The sequence below is a fragment of the Sinocyclocheilus grahami genome, unplaced genomic scaffold, assembly GCF_001515645.1.
Source record: "Sinocyclocheilus grahami isolate Dianchi unplaced genomic scaffold, SAMN03320097.WGS_v1.1 scaffold62.1, whole genome shotgun sequence".
NCBI lineage: Eukaryota > Metazoa > Chordata > Actinopteri > Cypriniformes > Cyprinidae > Sinocyclocheilus > Sinocyclocheilus grahami.
The window spans coordinates 1,471,962-1,486,718 of record NW_015505241.1 but is presented as its reverse complement, the minus strand read 5'-3'; the positions used below and the strand labels follow the sequence as shown (position 1 = coordinate 1,486,718).

The 14,757-nt window shown below is 35.4% G+C and overlaps 2 protein-coding genes across 2 annotated transcripts in view; both read right to left on the bottom strand.

Annotated features, from left to right (window-relative positions):
• LOC107584738 (two pore calcium channel protein 2-like) overlaps positions 1-2,388 on the bottom strand; it is a 24,051-nt gene extending 21,663 nt beyond the window's left edge. The window contains exons 1-3 of the mRNA XM_016271454.1: positions 1,969-2,388; positions 656-708; positions 489-565 (exon numbers count right to left, since the gene is read on the bottom strand). Of these exons, the coding sequence (XP_016126940.1) occupies positions 489-565; positions 656-708; positions 1,969-2,122 (284 nt within the window). The 5' untranslated portion in view covers positions 2,123-2,388. The remainder of the gene's footprint in view (positions 1-488; positions 566-655; positions 709-1,968) is intronic.
• Positions 2,389-4,721: 2,333 nt separating this feature from the next.
• On the bottom strand, positions 4,722-14,564 carry LOC107584737 (glutamine-dependent NAD(+) synthetase). The gene is given in 14 exon segments (XM_016271453.1): positions 4,722-5,104; positions 5,326-5,502; positions 5,646-5,774; positions 7,119-7,188; positions 7,663-7,794; positions 7,883-7,989; positions 10,194-10,329; positions 11,080-11,248; positions 12,352-12,637; positions 12,709-12,780; positions 12,890-13,021; positions 13,262-13,379; positions 13,563-13,651; positions 14,535-14,564. Coding segments are annotated over 14 exon segments (1,665 nt in total). The 3' UTR covers positions 4,722-5,086.
• Between the last annotated feature and the right edge of the window lie 193 nt (positions 14,565-14,757).

Below are 14,757 nucleotides of genomic sequence, written 5' to 3'. Positions count from 1 at the left end.
AACCACAACATGTGTCGTGAGTGAAACTAAACTCACTTTGAGATATATATATATATATATATATATATATATAAAATATAATAAATATAAATCTGCTAAAAGTTCTTTTGTCAACTTTTAGGTGTACCACTTTTGTTTTTTTACCAGTTGAGAAACACTGATTGAAATAACTATGGTATGCAATGAAAAGGAAAAACAAAGTACCTACATTTTGTCAAAATTGAGTAATGACTGAAAGCAAGGCTCTCTGAGTATGATCTGTCTTGTTACTGATGGATTTGGCTCACCTATACTAAGATTTAGACAACTACAGAGTGTGAATACTGATACCAAATAAACTAAAATTAAATTATGTTTTTATATAAACCTATGAAGCAATTTTTCACAATTCCAGTGTTGCCGTAGTAACTGTTTTGAATTTGTATGGCACATGGCTGGCAAAGAAAAAAAAAATCTTAAATAAAAAGCATACATTTCTGCTTGCTTACCACTGGCAAATTTTGGAATAATACCATCTATATAACCGTAAGGACCCAGAATCAACCCTGTGATTGATGGATCGATACTGTGGAAAAGAGCACAAACAGGGAAATCAGACATTCATTCAATCAATATAAAAATAATTGTTTTAAATGTTAGAAAAAATAATAATAACCTGAATTGCATCTTCAATAAATACAACTGCCTGCTGGATATAGAGGTCTGCATCTGTGTTAAAGGAAAAACAAATAAACAAACAAATTAATAAATAAATTAAAAGTTTTAGTTGTGAATTTTATTCATGCGTTTGACTTTTTTGCGAAAATGTCCCAAAAGGTTTAGCACTGGAGATCTTGTAATATTAAACAAAGTTAAACTATTAAATTCTCTGTAATCTAAACAAAAATATAGTAAAAGATATTTTGGCTCCTTAAAAATTATTCCAATATTGCACTCCCAATTTAACCACTCGCAGAGCAAAATCTGGTGCAAAGTTTACAGGATCATTCTATGGCCTGTACCTCTACCCTGTGTTGAAAAATATATATATTCTGAATGTAAAACTATGTGTATAAGCATATTTTTAAGTGTCACCGGATATTCAGGAGCTACCAAACCTGAACTTCTCAACAGGAAATGAGCCAGCAAATCCAAACCATCCTTGAGCGATTACGTTAAGTAGAACAATAAAGAGCCACTGAAAGTTTCATCTGACTTCGTACTGGAGACATAAAATAACTAACACGCACATATTTTACTATACAACTAACAGCAATATATTTTTACAGCATTTATTAACCTTTGTTGATGTTTTTTTTAATCTTATGTCCATGTTAGTTCAGTTTATCTATTGCTAACATAAAAGTCATAAATGTTGATAACAATTAACCAAGATTAATAAACGCTGTAGATGCACTGCTATTTGTTAGTTCGTGATAACTAACTTAGCCAACTAATGTCGACGAATAAAAACTTTTTTCGAAACATGCCAAAATCACAGACTAAGACAAACTAGTCAGTTTGACATTCAGATTACCTTGCTTGTTCCGAATTGTATTTTGCAACACTTTTTATAACAAGTCTGAACAAGAGTTTCACACATCCACCCAAAACACCTTTAGCTGCCCCAGACTTCTGCTAAAATATGAAAACTAATATTTGACAAGTATTACATTAGCTGTAAACAATAAACATAGATTTTCAATATGTCCAACTCTCTTCACTTGTAATTTGATGAAAGCAACAAATGAAGTCAAAGTAGATGACCTGCAGAGGCAATAAGAAGACAATGGTGTGTTTGTCTGACAGCAAAGACAGAAACCAAACAGAGCTGAATGACTATGATACCAGCCTCACAAAGCCACAACCTTTAGACTTTTATTAAATAACACACAGAGATAAAGAATAAACTATAAGACAGCAGAACAAGCTTGGGGAACCGTTTTAAAGGACACTTTTGTCAGGTCAGACTGATAAAAACATACGTACCCTCGCACACAGGGTAAGAATCGTCAGTCACTGAATAGAGTCGTCTTGATCCTGGTGATTCTTCATTTTGATAATGTTCACCTTTATCATGAGATCCATAATCACCTGAGTCCCGGTTAATGCTGCCAGTCAGTAGCGGCTCTTCTTCTTCCATCGAGACAATCGCTACAAGTCTCCAAATATGCTAAATAAATCCCAAACAGGGCGTTAAAGATATCGGTAGTGACGAAGGACAAACCTAAACGAGTCTTCTGCCCATGTCTGTAAATAAAGTGACAGTCTCGCTAGTAACCATAGTGGAGACGCACTTGTTTTTATTCCCAGTCAGTGTAACATTACAGCGCGAGCAGCAGAGCTCGAGGTGTTTTTAGGAGCCGTCAACTCCTCAGCTCACGCGCTCACTCCAATGAAACTTTCTGCTCGCTCATGTCAGAGCACTCGCTAGTCAAGTCTCATTTCACCGAATCGGTTCGAATGAATCTTTACAATGAATCAGTTCACCCTCCAAAAACCCACTTGTTGAATCACGTTTTCGTTACATTCTGATGTTTTCCCGCAATGTTTTATATATTAACTATTATATAGAGCTCGTCACATGCTGAGGTTCAAGGTGTTTTTGAAGGCAAGTGATAAAACACTGTGCGAATCGGTTCAAAAGAATCACTGAAAAGAACTCATTCGAAAGAAGAGCATTATCTTCTGCCGGTGTTATATTGCGTTCCGTCGATCAAATAAACGTCCGTCTTTGTTTATAATGAAGGGTCATTTTATTCTAGGCAAATGGTTGGGATTTATGAGCCTATAGAGTTCAGCTTCACCTAAATTTTCCTTCGAGTTCATTTGCGTCATGAGCTGCAAACGGATTGAGCAAGCGTGGGAATTTACTTGCGACACTCTTAATACGGGTTATAATAACAGTTAAATAATACATTAATAAATCTCCCTGAAATAAACGTTTTTCTTCTCATTTATATGTATATAAAACGTTTGCGCGCGCGCGTGTGTGTATGATAGCTGTACTAACGTGTGTGTGTTCAGACCGTTTCACACATACAAAGAGGAAGACAATTCTCTTAACACCCAACTCGTCCACATCCGCTCTCTCATGCGTTCTGCCTTAAGACAACTTTAAAGTACCGTTCAAACTTTAAAATATCTTTCAAATCTACATTTGTACGCCATAATGAATAAAAAATGAAAATCACCCTTTTATTTTGTTTTTATTGTTTTAATTCGTAATCAATTAATTGCATTTTTGCCCTCACCATCACATTATATCCTGTTAGTCTTTGAAACTATAATATCTAAACAAAAAGCCGCTTCCAAAATCATTTTTTAGGAAGTGTTTGGTGGGAAAACTATAACCTGCGGCTTTTCAACAACACAGACAGAAGTAGCACTAGCGAAAGATATATATATATATATATATATATATATATATATATATATATTAAAAAAAGATGATTTGCTGTATTAGTTGGTTTGTCTCACTTTAAAACGTTCCATTCTGTTTTCCCACGTCAACACTTATTTATTATGTTTTTACATTTCAAAAATTACCCTCAAGTTAAAAGCATAGTTCATCCCAAAGTGAAAATCCTCTCATTATTTACTCATTCTCATGTCATTCGAAACCTGCATGACGTTCTTTCTTCTGGGGTCGTAAAATATAAGATATTTTCAAGAACAACCATGTCTATAAAAATAAAGTCAATGGTAACCAAAACAGTTTGGAGTGTCACAAGCTCTGCAAAGACTAAAGTCTGAAATCCAAAGAGATATTCTTTATAAAAGTTAAGAGTCAGCCACGCCTACCTAAAACGGCTCGTTCTAACACGCCCCCACATATCTACATCACTATGTGGGAAGATTTGCATAACGCCGCCCAAATGTTTACGGAAAGAAAGAAGGCGTAACTTTTATTCTCACTGTAGTTTTGCTGTTGCCGCCGCCGCCGCCATGTCGTGAAGGCGCTGTGTGTTTCGTTGTGAAAGCAAAACTACTTTGTTTGGTCTTCCAAAAGAGGACGATATCTGCTTCATCATGCCTAGAGCTGATCTGTGCTGGTCGCTGAGGGAATGCTACAACTTTGCGCTGTGGATCGCCGGTCGTCACATGTGGTTGCCGCTCCTTCGTCGAATCCGTAGGGCATCGTCACAATATGGTAAGTGGCGTAACATTTCCGTCACACGCTTGAGGTATTCGGCCAATCAATCAAAACGCACTGGATAGCTGACCAATCACAGCACACCTCGCTTTTTCAGACCGATGAGCTTTGTAAAAATCGAGGCGTTTCAGAAAGGCGGGGCATAGAGGAGAAACAATAATGTACAGTATGTGGAAAATAATGTTTTTTGAACCTTAAACCGCATAAACACATTTCATTACACCAAATACACAAAATAATGTTATTTTTAGCAACATCATATGACCCCTTTAAAACAAAAATACTTTGGAACAACATGAGGGTGAGTAAATAATGACAGAATTGTCATTTTTGGGGTGAATTATCCATTCCTGTTTTCTTGCAGATAATCAAGCTACAATTTAGAAACCTTAAGTGCCTGAGCTTTACCAAAGCATACTATATAAAGAGCATAATCCTCTTTATAGAAATATTTATTATATTGCAGAGTTCTGCAAGGAATGACCCAGTCATCACTGTTATATCACTGGCATGCCTGTGTTCTTGAAAAATGCTGCAGTCATTTAATTTGCTTGGTTATAGAGTCATTTACATCTGGGCAAATATGGTTGTTTCTTGGCAAATTATTCAATGAAAGATTATGAAAGTACAAGTTATAGATATCTTATTTAACAGTAACTGCATATGAACAATTTCATGTATTGTTTTATTTTTAAACAACCATTACCATACACAATTTCAATAATCGCAAACCTGATTATTTGCATTATAATGCGAACATAACTGAAGACATTATTTAGGATTTATACATCCTAAGAAAAACAATAACTAGAACAAGTTGCAGTGCATGTGCAGCCAAACAGAAAGAGTGCAGAGAACTGCTGAGCGCTCACTATAACATCAGCGGCCGAGATGAATCTTTGGACCAAGGATCAATGGCTTCTGATAACAGTTGTACATACACCTTCCATATCACGCCATCATAGCCACCTATACAACAGAAAAACAGAATGGATTTCATACAAATAGAAAAACTACATACAGACATCTTCAGACAAACATTTACATCTATCTATCTATTAACCATATATCTATTAACCATATATATATATATATGTGTGTGTGTGTGTACAGTATTTGTGTAAAGTTTCAATAGTAAAGCTTGTATAATACAGCCTAATGAAATCACATTGTTCTGTAAAACTGCTGACCTCATTGTCGATGCAGCGGAATTGCCAGTGCCACTGTGTGTTGTAAAGGAAAGGACGGAGGTCAAAACGGTTATCATCTGGACTGTAGTTTTCAGCATGATAAGAGGGTGTTACTGTTGTCATCTTATGTCTGTTGATTGAGTACATCCTAAAAAAATGTTTCACTTTAGTAGCCACCTGCAAAACCCCAAAAAATGGCATTTGCAAAAACCATGGCATTGCTCTACTGGTCATAAAATAACAGTGGTCAAATATTAGTATTTACTGCTTTTAAAAGTATCAGGCACTATGAGTGCTGTAATGTTTAGGGCATGTTTGACCTGCGAGGGAGTGAAGGTCTCTTTCCATGAGTGAATCAGCTTGCAAAACATGCTGTATGGGCCACATTTGGAGATCTTCCTGAGTCTGCCAATCACAGATAGCTCTGAGTAGGTCATTCCCATGTCAGCCTGTGGGAGGGAAGCACAGAAACACATGTGTAAGGTCTCAGAGCTGTAAAACTATCTGTCTGCATGCACACTGTGATGGAAAAAGCACATAAGGGCACAGCAGCATAGTAAATATGCCCTATAAAAATAAGGCCAACTTGAACAAGTAAGTGGAAAACAAAAATAAATAAATAATAAAATTTTTTTAATTATACATAAATTAAAAATAAATATCCACAGTACTTTGTAATAATATCAGACATCAGACAGATTCTCATTTCACTCAATTACAAATCCTAAACTGATTTATTTACTACAAGATATATAGAATAAATATAATGTATATTTTTTACTTCACCTAAATCTGAATAGTTTAAATGTCCTAAAATATAATATTAAATAAAATATTAAAATGAAAAACAAATTGAAAGTCACTAATTAAACATAATTTTAATTGCTATTTGACCATTTTGCCAAAGTTGGTTCCATCCCTACCACTTTTTAAAAGCCACTAAAAAAATAGCTGAAGCCACGTAGGCATATAATTTAATACATATATGTAACATGAGACACATTTGCACCATCCAGTGATTAAAGTGAAGTAAACAGAATATTTTTTTTATTTACATACATTTAGATTAAATATACCAAAAACGTGACATGAATGCAAGCTGTAGATTAAAATATCAGTAATGGATGCAATGCTTTTGGATTATGTTTTCCCATAACGTGCTAGATGTTTAATGACAACAAGAATTGCTTGTGATGATTCTGCTTTGTGTTTCAAACTGCAGAAATCACATGAATGCAAAGAAAAGCAAAATCAGCTTGACTGAGAAGATGGCTTAGAAAAATACACAGCCTACTGCAGGAGTCATATGGCTGTCAAACAGTATATTAGCCAGTTTAAATATATGTCAGACAGTACTGGACATCTATCGCCACACACAGTTGTGCACAGTCCATTGCACATTGGGGGAAGTTGTGGCCTAATGGTTAGCGAGTCGGACTCGTAACCCAAAGGTTGCGGGTTCGAGTCTCGTACCTGCAGGGATTGTAGGTGGGGGGAGTGAATGTACAGCGCTCTCTTCCACCTTCAATACCACGACTGAGGTGCCCTTGAGCAAGGCACCGGACCCCCAACTGCTCCCCGGGCGCTGCAGTATAAATGGCTGCCCACTGCTCCGGGTGTGTGTTCACGGGTTGGGTTAAATGCAGAGCGATAATTCCAAGTACAGGTCACCATACTTGGCCACATGTCACATCACTTTCATTTTTTCACATCCCGTCTCAATCAATTACAATGACTTATAAATGCAGTTCAAGATCTCATTTTTATCAGTGAATGAGGTTAACTATGTTTACCTCATCAGTCTGGACGATCTTGCCATCAGTCAGTGGCTCAAGCTCTGCAGTTGGTGGAGCATCCAAAATGCTGTACAGAAGATGGGTACCAAATCAGCATATTAGAATGATTTCTGAAGGATCATGCGACACTGAAAACTGGAGTAATCACTACTGAAAAAGCAGTGTTGCCATCACAGGAATAAATAACATGTTAAAAATGTATTCAAATAGAAAACAGCTATTTTAAACTATAACATTTTTAATATTACTGTTTATACTGTATTTTTGATCAAGTAAATGCAGCACACACACACACACAAATATATTTCTCTTTTTTATCATGCCTAAACACTGTGTTTTTCAGGCTGGCCATGCATATTAGTTAAGAAAAAAGCATTTCCCCCATTCATTTTTCAGAGTGGTCTGCCTCCCCTTAAACTGTTGCTCTTTTAATTTTCACTCAATGTGATTTTTTCAGTTTTGTTGGCCAAAACAATCAAGATTATGTAACTACATCAGTTATTTGATCAGCAAATGTGCACCAAAAGGAAGGATTACACACCTTATGAGGGCAGTGAGATGGAAGCGTTTTACACAGTACTGCAAAAAGCACTTCAGGTCCATCTTACTAACACCTCCAATGGGATTGATATCAGCACTGGAGCAGTCATACTTTGTGAAGTATCCAGTCAAGCTGCAAAGACAAAGAATACTTTCTTTTAAGCAACCTTCATTACTATTGACAGTTGGATACTGAAAGAAAGAACAACATAAAGACACACCTCTCATCCACGTTTGCTGAACCAAGAACTAAGAGACCACCAGGTTTTCCCTGAGCCCACAGATACAGCTGGGCAAAGAGGTAGGCCAAAATCATCCTGATACGAGCCTGTATTGGAGTAAACATACACACACATGCATCATGCACATACATCAGAATTTTGGATTCAAAAGGATCTGCAGTAACACTTTACAATAAGATTTCATTTGTTAACATTAGTTAACGCATTATCTAAAATGAACTAGCAGTAAACAATACTGTATTTTACTTTCAATTTTGTTCATATTAGTTCACAGTGCATTAACTAATTTTAACAAATACAATGTTTGATCCTAATGTAGTATTTAACGTTGCGTAATTATTAAACTAATAATAATAAATGCTTTAGAAGTCCTGTTAACTGTTAGTTCATGTTAACTAATGTAGTTAAGTAATGTTAACAAATTAAACCTGTGTTGCCAGATATTCCACAGTACAAGTAAAAAAACACATGCAGGTGTGAAATGAGAGGTATGGTATTCCTAATCTGTCGCAAAATCACCATATTTCTTCATTAATGGATCATTTAAATTTTCCTCAAGTAACCTTAGTTCATGTTTCGCTGACCAGTATGACAGTGGTCTTAAACTTTCATATACCTACCTATTGACAATTGTTTGGAAATATTTTGGAAAAGCAAAAGTTTTTTAGCAATCAAACAGGGGTTTGCAAGGGTGTTAGGGGCTCTGCAAAAATGTTGAGTGAAAAACATAAAAGATAATTATTTAAACAATTTTAAAATCTGTCAAAGTTAACATGTCAAGATATTAAATGTTCAATGCAAACATTTTTTATACATTTATAAAAATTTGATATTATTACCATTTCATTTTGTGTTAAAAAGACAAGTTGGAAATCATATCATCGACTGATCATGATTATTTGATTATTTTGATGTGACCACAATATGAATACAATTTGATGATGCATTTATTTGTTCCTAGTTTTTGCTCACCACTGTCTTGATCACTAGGGGTTTTAGGGCAATAATGCTGATAAGGAACAATTCTAATATTTATTGTGAAAAGCACTATTCAAATAAATTGGAATTGAATAAAATTGCCACTGATATGACTAGAATGTGAGAATTCATCTCGTGTGAGTTTACATTATCATAGCAGTCAAACTGCTATTTATTTCTTTGCAAACTTTTGTTTAAGTGGTTAAATTACTTTTAAGAGCACATTATACCACTTTCAAAGCTGTGACATCATAAATGTCTAAATGTCTTAAATAGGTTCTAATCAGCATTACTTTGCCAATCTAAAGCACAAGCTATTTTCTTGGAAAGAGTTGCATAATGTTAGTATGTTAGTTCAATCATGACAACTCTCTGAAGATTTTAGCATGGTGATGGCTATGACCATGTTAATGTATTTGGTCTTGGCGGAACAGATCTGCTACGCTGCTGCTGAATTGCTGCTGCTGTTGGTTATTGCTGTAGTTGTAGATTATTGCTGCTGCTGCAAGCAAGTACAGGAACTTGCTACTGCCAATGCATACAGCGATACGGTGCCGTGAGTATTTAAGACATGCTGCTGCTGCACAAATAGCATATAAAATAACCCGTAGCAGATCTATACAGGTGGAGCTGGGGAAGGTGGAGGGTTTCAGAGAAACTCTAAAAGTGCGCTGCAGGAATCTCTAGAGAATGCTAGCCAGCCATATAAATGCAAAGCAGTAAGCTCATTGGCTGCATATGCAGCATGAACCAATCAGCTTGTGCCAAGTCGTTTAACTCTCTGAATATCATCATTTACGTTAACAACCCGTCAGCCTGCGCCATCTAGAGTTTCATGACTGAACTATATATTTATGTTTTAAAGTAGTGAAGGTAGAACTCAAACTCAGCAAATTTGCAGGTCGTTTGATGCTTAGGGTGACTAACTGTAATATTTTTCTGTGAAAACTGTGGTGGTTGTGTTACAATGCAAGCAAACTGCATATAAAAAAGTCAGCAAATTAGCATCACTTTGACAGAAACTGCTTTCTCAAGCCCGCGCTTTTGTGATGTCGTGGGTCAATGCAAGAACCATATAAAACAAGCATCTTCAGCAACAAGTCAAATCAAAATGCCCATCAACAACTACATGTAACAATCTTAGTATTGCACATTCAATGTTAGTGCATAAGGTTTTTTTTTTATTATTATTATTAATTCTGAGACTCTCATGGTGGTCAACCAAAGTGTTAACCAAGTCTTTGCAGAAAATATGCAAGTCACTAATAAAAAAATCATACATTTATTAATAGCATCAGTGTCTATGATGTACCTGGACGTTCTGCAGTGCCAGGTTCTCTCTGGCACTTCCTCCATTAGCACGAAACTGAGGCCACTTCCCTGTGACCATAGAGAAGATTCCCAGTATGCCTTTTACTGCCAAGTCAATATTGATATTTAGGTGATTGCTGAGAGGAGAACAGATAAAAAAAATCTACATTTTCATATATATTACTTTTTATAATAATTGTATATTAAATAATTACAATCAGAGAAATATACTATTAAAATTATAATATAATTGTAAAAATTATATTATTCTAATGATTATTATTATTCATGTGATGGAAAAACGTTTCCAAATTTCCAAATTTTCGGCATCATTACTCCAGTCTTCAGTGTCACATGATCCTTCAGAAATAATTCTAATATGCTGATTTGCTGTTTATCAAGTATTATCAATATTGAAAACAGTTTTTGCTGCTTAATATTTTTTATGGAAACTTTGATCAATCTTTTTCAAGATTCTTAGATGAACAGTTCAATAGAACAGCATTTATTTGAAATAGAAATATTTGTAACATTATAAATGTCTTTACTGTCACTTTTAATGCATCCTTACTGAATATAAATATTAATTTACCTTTTTAACCCACATTTTTGAATGTTAGTGTATCACAGCTTCCACAAAAATATTAAGCAGCAACAACTAAATACTGGAGTAACGACTGCTGAAAATTCAGCTTTGCCATCACAAAAAATAAATTACATTTTAAAAATATATTAAAATAGAAAACAGTTCTTTTAATATGTAATAATATTTGACAATATTACTGTTTGTACAGTCATTTCAATCAAATAAATGCAACCTTGGTGAGCACCAGAGGCTTCTTTTTAAAGACATTAAAAATGTACTAGATGCCATGTCATCCACTGACCTGCCGATCTGAGCAGCGAGGTCTTTGGCTCTGTTGCGAGTGTCTTCAGAGGAGTTTTCACTAGCCATGTAGCATGTGGTAAAGAGGCGTCCACACAGCTCATGTGGGTCCTCAGGCCTGTAGGACGAATCGCTGACCACCCGCTGCACATCCTCCAGAACCTGAGAATCTGAGACCAATGGGAAACATGTTTAGAGGATAAGCTTTAAATTAGCGATCTGTTTGAGGGTGCATTAATGTGCACCTCCACTAGAGAGCAGCAAAACATGTCTGTTGATGTAATATGAAAATTAAGAGTCTTCCACAAGTGAAAATGCTTCTACTTTGTATTGTTATTTTGTCATGTAGAAACTGTAACTGTAATTAAAAAATATATTTTTTCAAAAAATTACAAATTATATTATTTGCATAACAATTTGAATGAAAAGCAGAAGCGAAAAATTCTTTAAAATAATTATTCTTTTTACATCTATATACTATATAATGTTTTAAACTGTTCAAAAATCATTGAATGTTCCGTTTGTTTCTAGAAAAAAAAAAAACATTTTCAATGTGGTCTCTGCCGTTTATACGTAATTATGTGTGTACATTTACAAAATTGTACTCGCCCTCAGGGCATCAAAGATGAGTTTGATTCTTCATCGGAACAGATTTGGAGAAACTTAGCATTACATCACTTGCTCACCAATGGATCCTCTGCAGTGAATGGGTGCCGTCAGAACGAGAGTCCAAACAGCTGATAAAAACGTCACAATAATCCACAAGCAATCCACACGACTACAGTCTATCAATCAATCCATGTTCTGTGAAGTGAAAAGCTGTGTGTTTGCAATAAACAAATGATGTTTTTAACTTTTTAAACCGTTGCTTTAGGCTAACATATGAGTTCTCTATCCATAATATTGCTCTCTCCAAAGAAAAAGTTGCCTCGTATGTATCAGGAGAGAACATTTTTACAGATCAAGTATTGTTTACAAATGAAAAGTCCAAAACAGTTCTAAACAAATATGTCAATGGATTTTGATGTCAGGACATGAACCTGTGTTATCATGGAGTCGATTTAAAGTTAAAATGGTTTAAAGTTAAAATGTATTAATGGTGGATTTGTTTCTTACAAGCTTTTTACTTGACAAGACTTTAACTGATGGACTGGAGTCGTCTGGATTACTTGTGGATTATTGTGATGTTTTTATCAGCTGTTTGGACTCTCATTCTGACGGCACCCATTCACTGCAGATGATCCATTGGTGAGCTACAAAGGTGATGTAATGCTACATTTCTCCAAATCTGTTCCCATGAAGAAACAAACTCATCTACATCTTAGATGTCCTGAGGGAGAGGAACTTGTCAGTAATTTTTTATTTTTGGGTGAACTTTTCCTTTAAATGTAGAGATCATATATGTAGGTTCATTTTTTTCCCTGTTGAAGTTACCTGATCTCTTCTTCTGGGGTGTGGAAAATCCACTCCACAGGCTGATGTGTGGGCAGACACCTGTCATCACAGTCAGACAGAGAGAAGTCTGTTTTGATCCTCTGATAAGGTTTGTGCTCATATTCCTGTGCAGTAAGAAAAATATTTAAGGCATGTTTTGACACTTCAAACTCTGATGTCTTTTAAAGTTGCTCACCATGTGTGGGTGACACCTCTCTCCTCGATAGCTCCGAACATCTTCCAGATCAAGAGTGGCTGTGACAACCTCCTGCAAGCCAGAAAAAATCTGACTGATCAAACTGAAATCTTCAGCATGTTAATAATCACAGTCACTTGGGCGAGTTTCAATATTCAAGTAAGTGTGAATTGGCACATACTACATCCTTGAGTGAGAACTGCGCTCCTCTGGCAACAATATCTCCATTGATGGCAATCATAGCACACCCGTCGTAGTACAGACGGTCTCCATCACAACCCTTCTGATTGGCAAATAGATAGATCCCTCCACTCTGAAACAAACATATTCTATATATAAGGCTCATTGTCACACTATCACTAGATAGACACTATCTTTACAAAGGCCACTTGAATATGGATTCATTAATATGTACTGTAAAAAGTTGGCTGTAGCCTATCTATTTGCTCATAAATGCAGTGATAATAATAGTGTAACATGTTATTACTATTTAAACTGTTTTCTATTGTAATATGATTTAAATCATTCAGAAATATTAATATAATCTGTTTACCTTAGTGGTGGCAGATTTGACCAAGTTCACCCTGTGGTCAGCCTTACGTAGCTCATGGTAGCTTGCAGAGGAATTGGTAAAGATCTCAATACCATCTAAACCCATGTCAACATGTGGACTAAAGAAAGAAGAAAAAGAAAGTTTAATTTCTCAAACAAAAGCAATTTATGGAACTACATTCATGTTTTATTTCACCAGATTGTAGCATAACATAGAAAAAACATGTCTAAATGTCCTCTGCAGGACATTAGGAAAGGATTTAAGACAATAATTTATGAGATTATTGTTTGCAGATCATTACCTCCTGGGGTTCCACAGCTCAGCACAAATCTCACTCCCTATGCAGGTGTCCTTGGTGGACAGCACCCCATCTCCAAACGCCACTGTGGTCTATCAGTGAGGACAGATTAGATTATTATTTATGCCAAATAATGTGTCCCTGCAAATATACATATACATGTAGAATAAGAATATAATTCTTTTTGGTACTTTAATTTTTAATAATGGTTCTTATTATTATCAATGTTGTAATCAGTCTTTGCGGCTAAATATTTCTGGATTCTTTCTTCTGTCAGGATTCTTTCATGAACAGAAATGAAAAAGAACAACATTTGTTTGAAATAGAACGTTTTTCTAACATTATAAATGTCTTAACTGCCAACCGTCAACTGTCTCAACTGTTTAAATCTTACTTATACCAAATTTTTGAATGGTTGTATACCACAGTTTCCAAAAAAATAAAAATAAATAATATATATATACTGTATATATATTGAAATTTTCACCAGATGTCGGTAACAACCCAAGTAATCCATACATACAAAGAAAACAAAACAAATAAGTTCAGAAATTAAGTTATGTGTAATAAAATAGAATGACAAAGGGAAAAAGTATTGAACACATGAAGAAAGGGCTGTGCAAAAAGGCACGGAAAGTCAAGACACCAGCTGAAATCTATCAGCAATTAGAACGCAATCTTGCCCCTAGTCAGTGGAAATTAATATAAGCTGGTTCAGTCCCAACACCTACAGTACCAGGATGATGAAGATGAAACAAGGGCGGACATTTCAGCAAGACAATGATCCCAAACACAGCCAAGGAAACCCTCAACTGGTTTCAGCGAAAGAAAATAAAGCTGCTAGAACGGCCCAGCCAATCACCTGACTTGAATCCAATAGAAAATAAGAACTAAAGATCAGAGTTCATAGAAAAGGCCCGCAGAACCTTCCAGATTTGAAGACTGTTTGTGTGGAAGAATGGGCCAAAATCACACCTGAGCAATGCATGCCACTAGCTTCTCCATACAGGAGACGCCTTGAAGCTGTCATTACCAACAAAGGCTTTTGTACAAAGTATTAAATAAATTTCAGTAGAACAATACTTTTTCCCTAAGTCATTCCATTTTATTACACATAACTTAATTTCTGAACTTATTTGTTTTGTTTTATTTGTATGGATGGATTGCTTGGGTTGTTACCAACATCTGGTGAAAATTT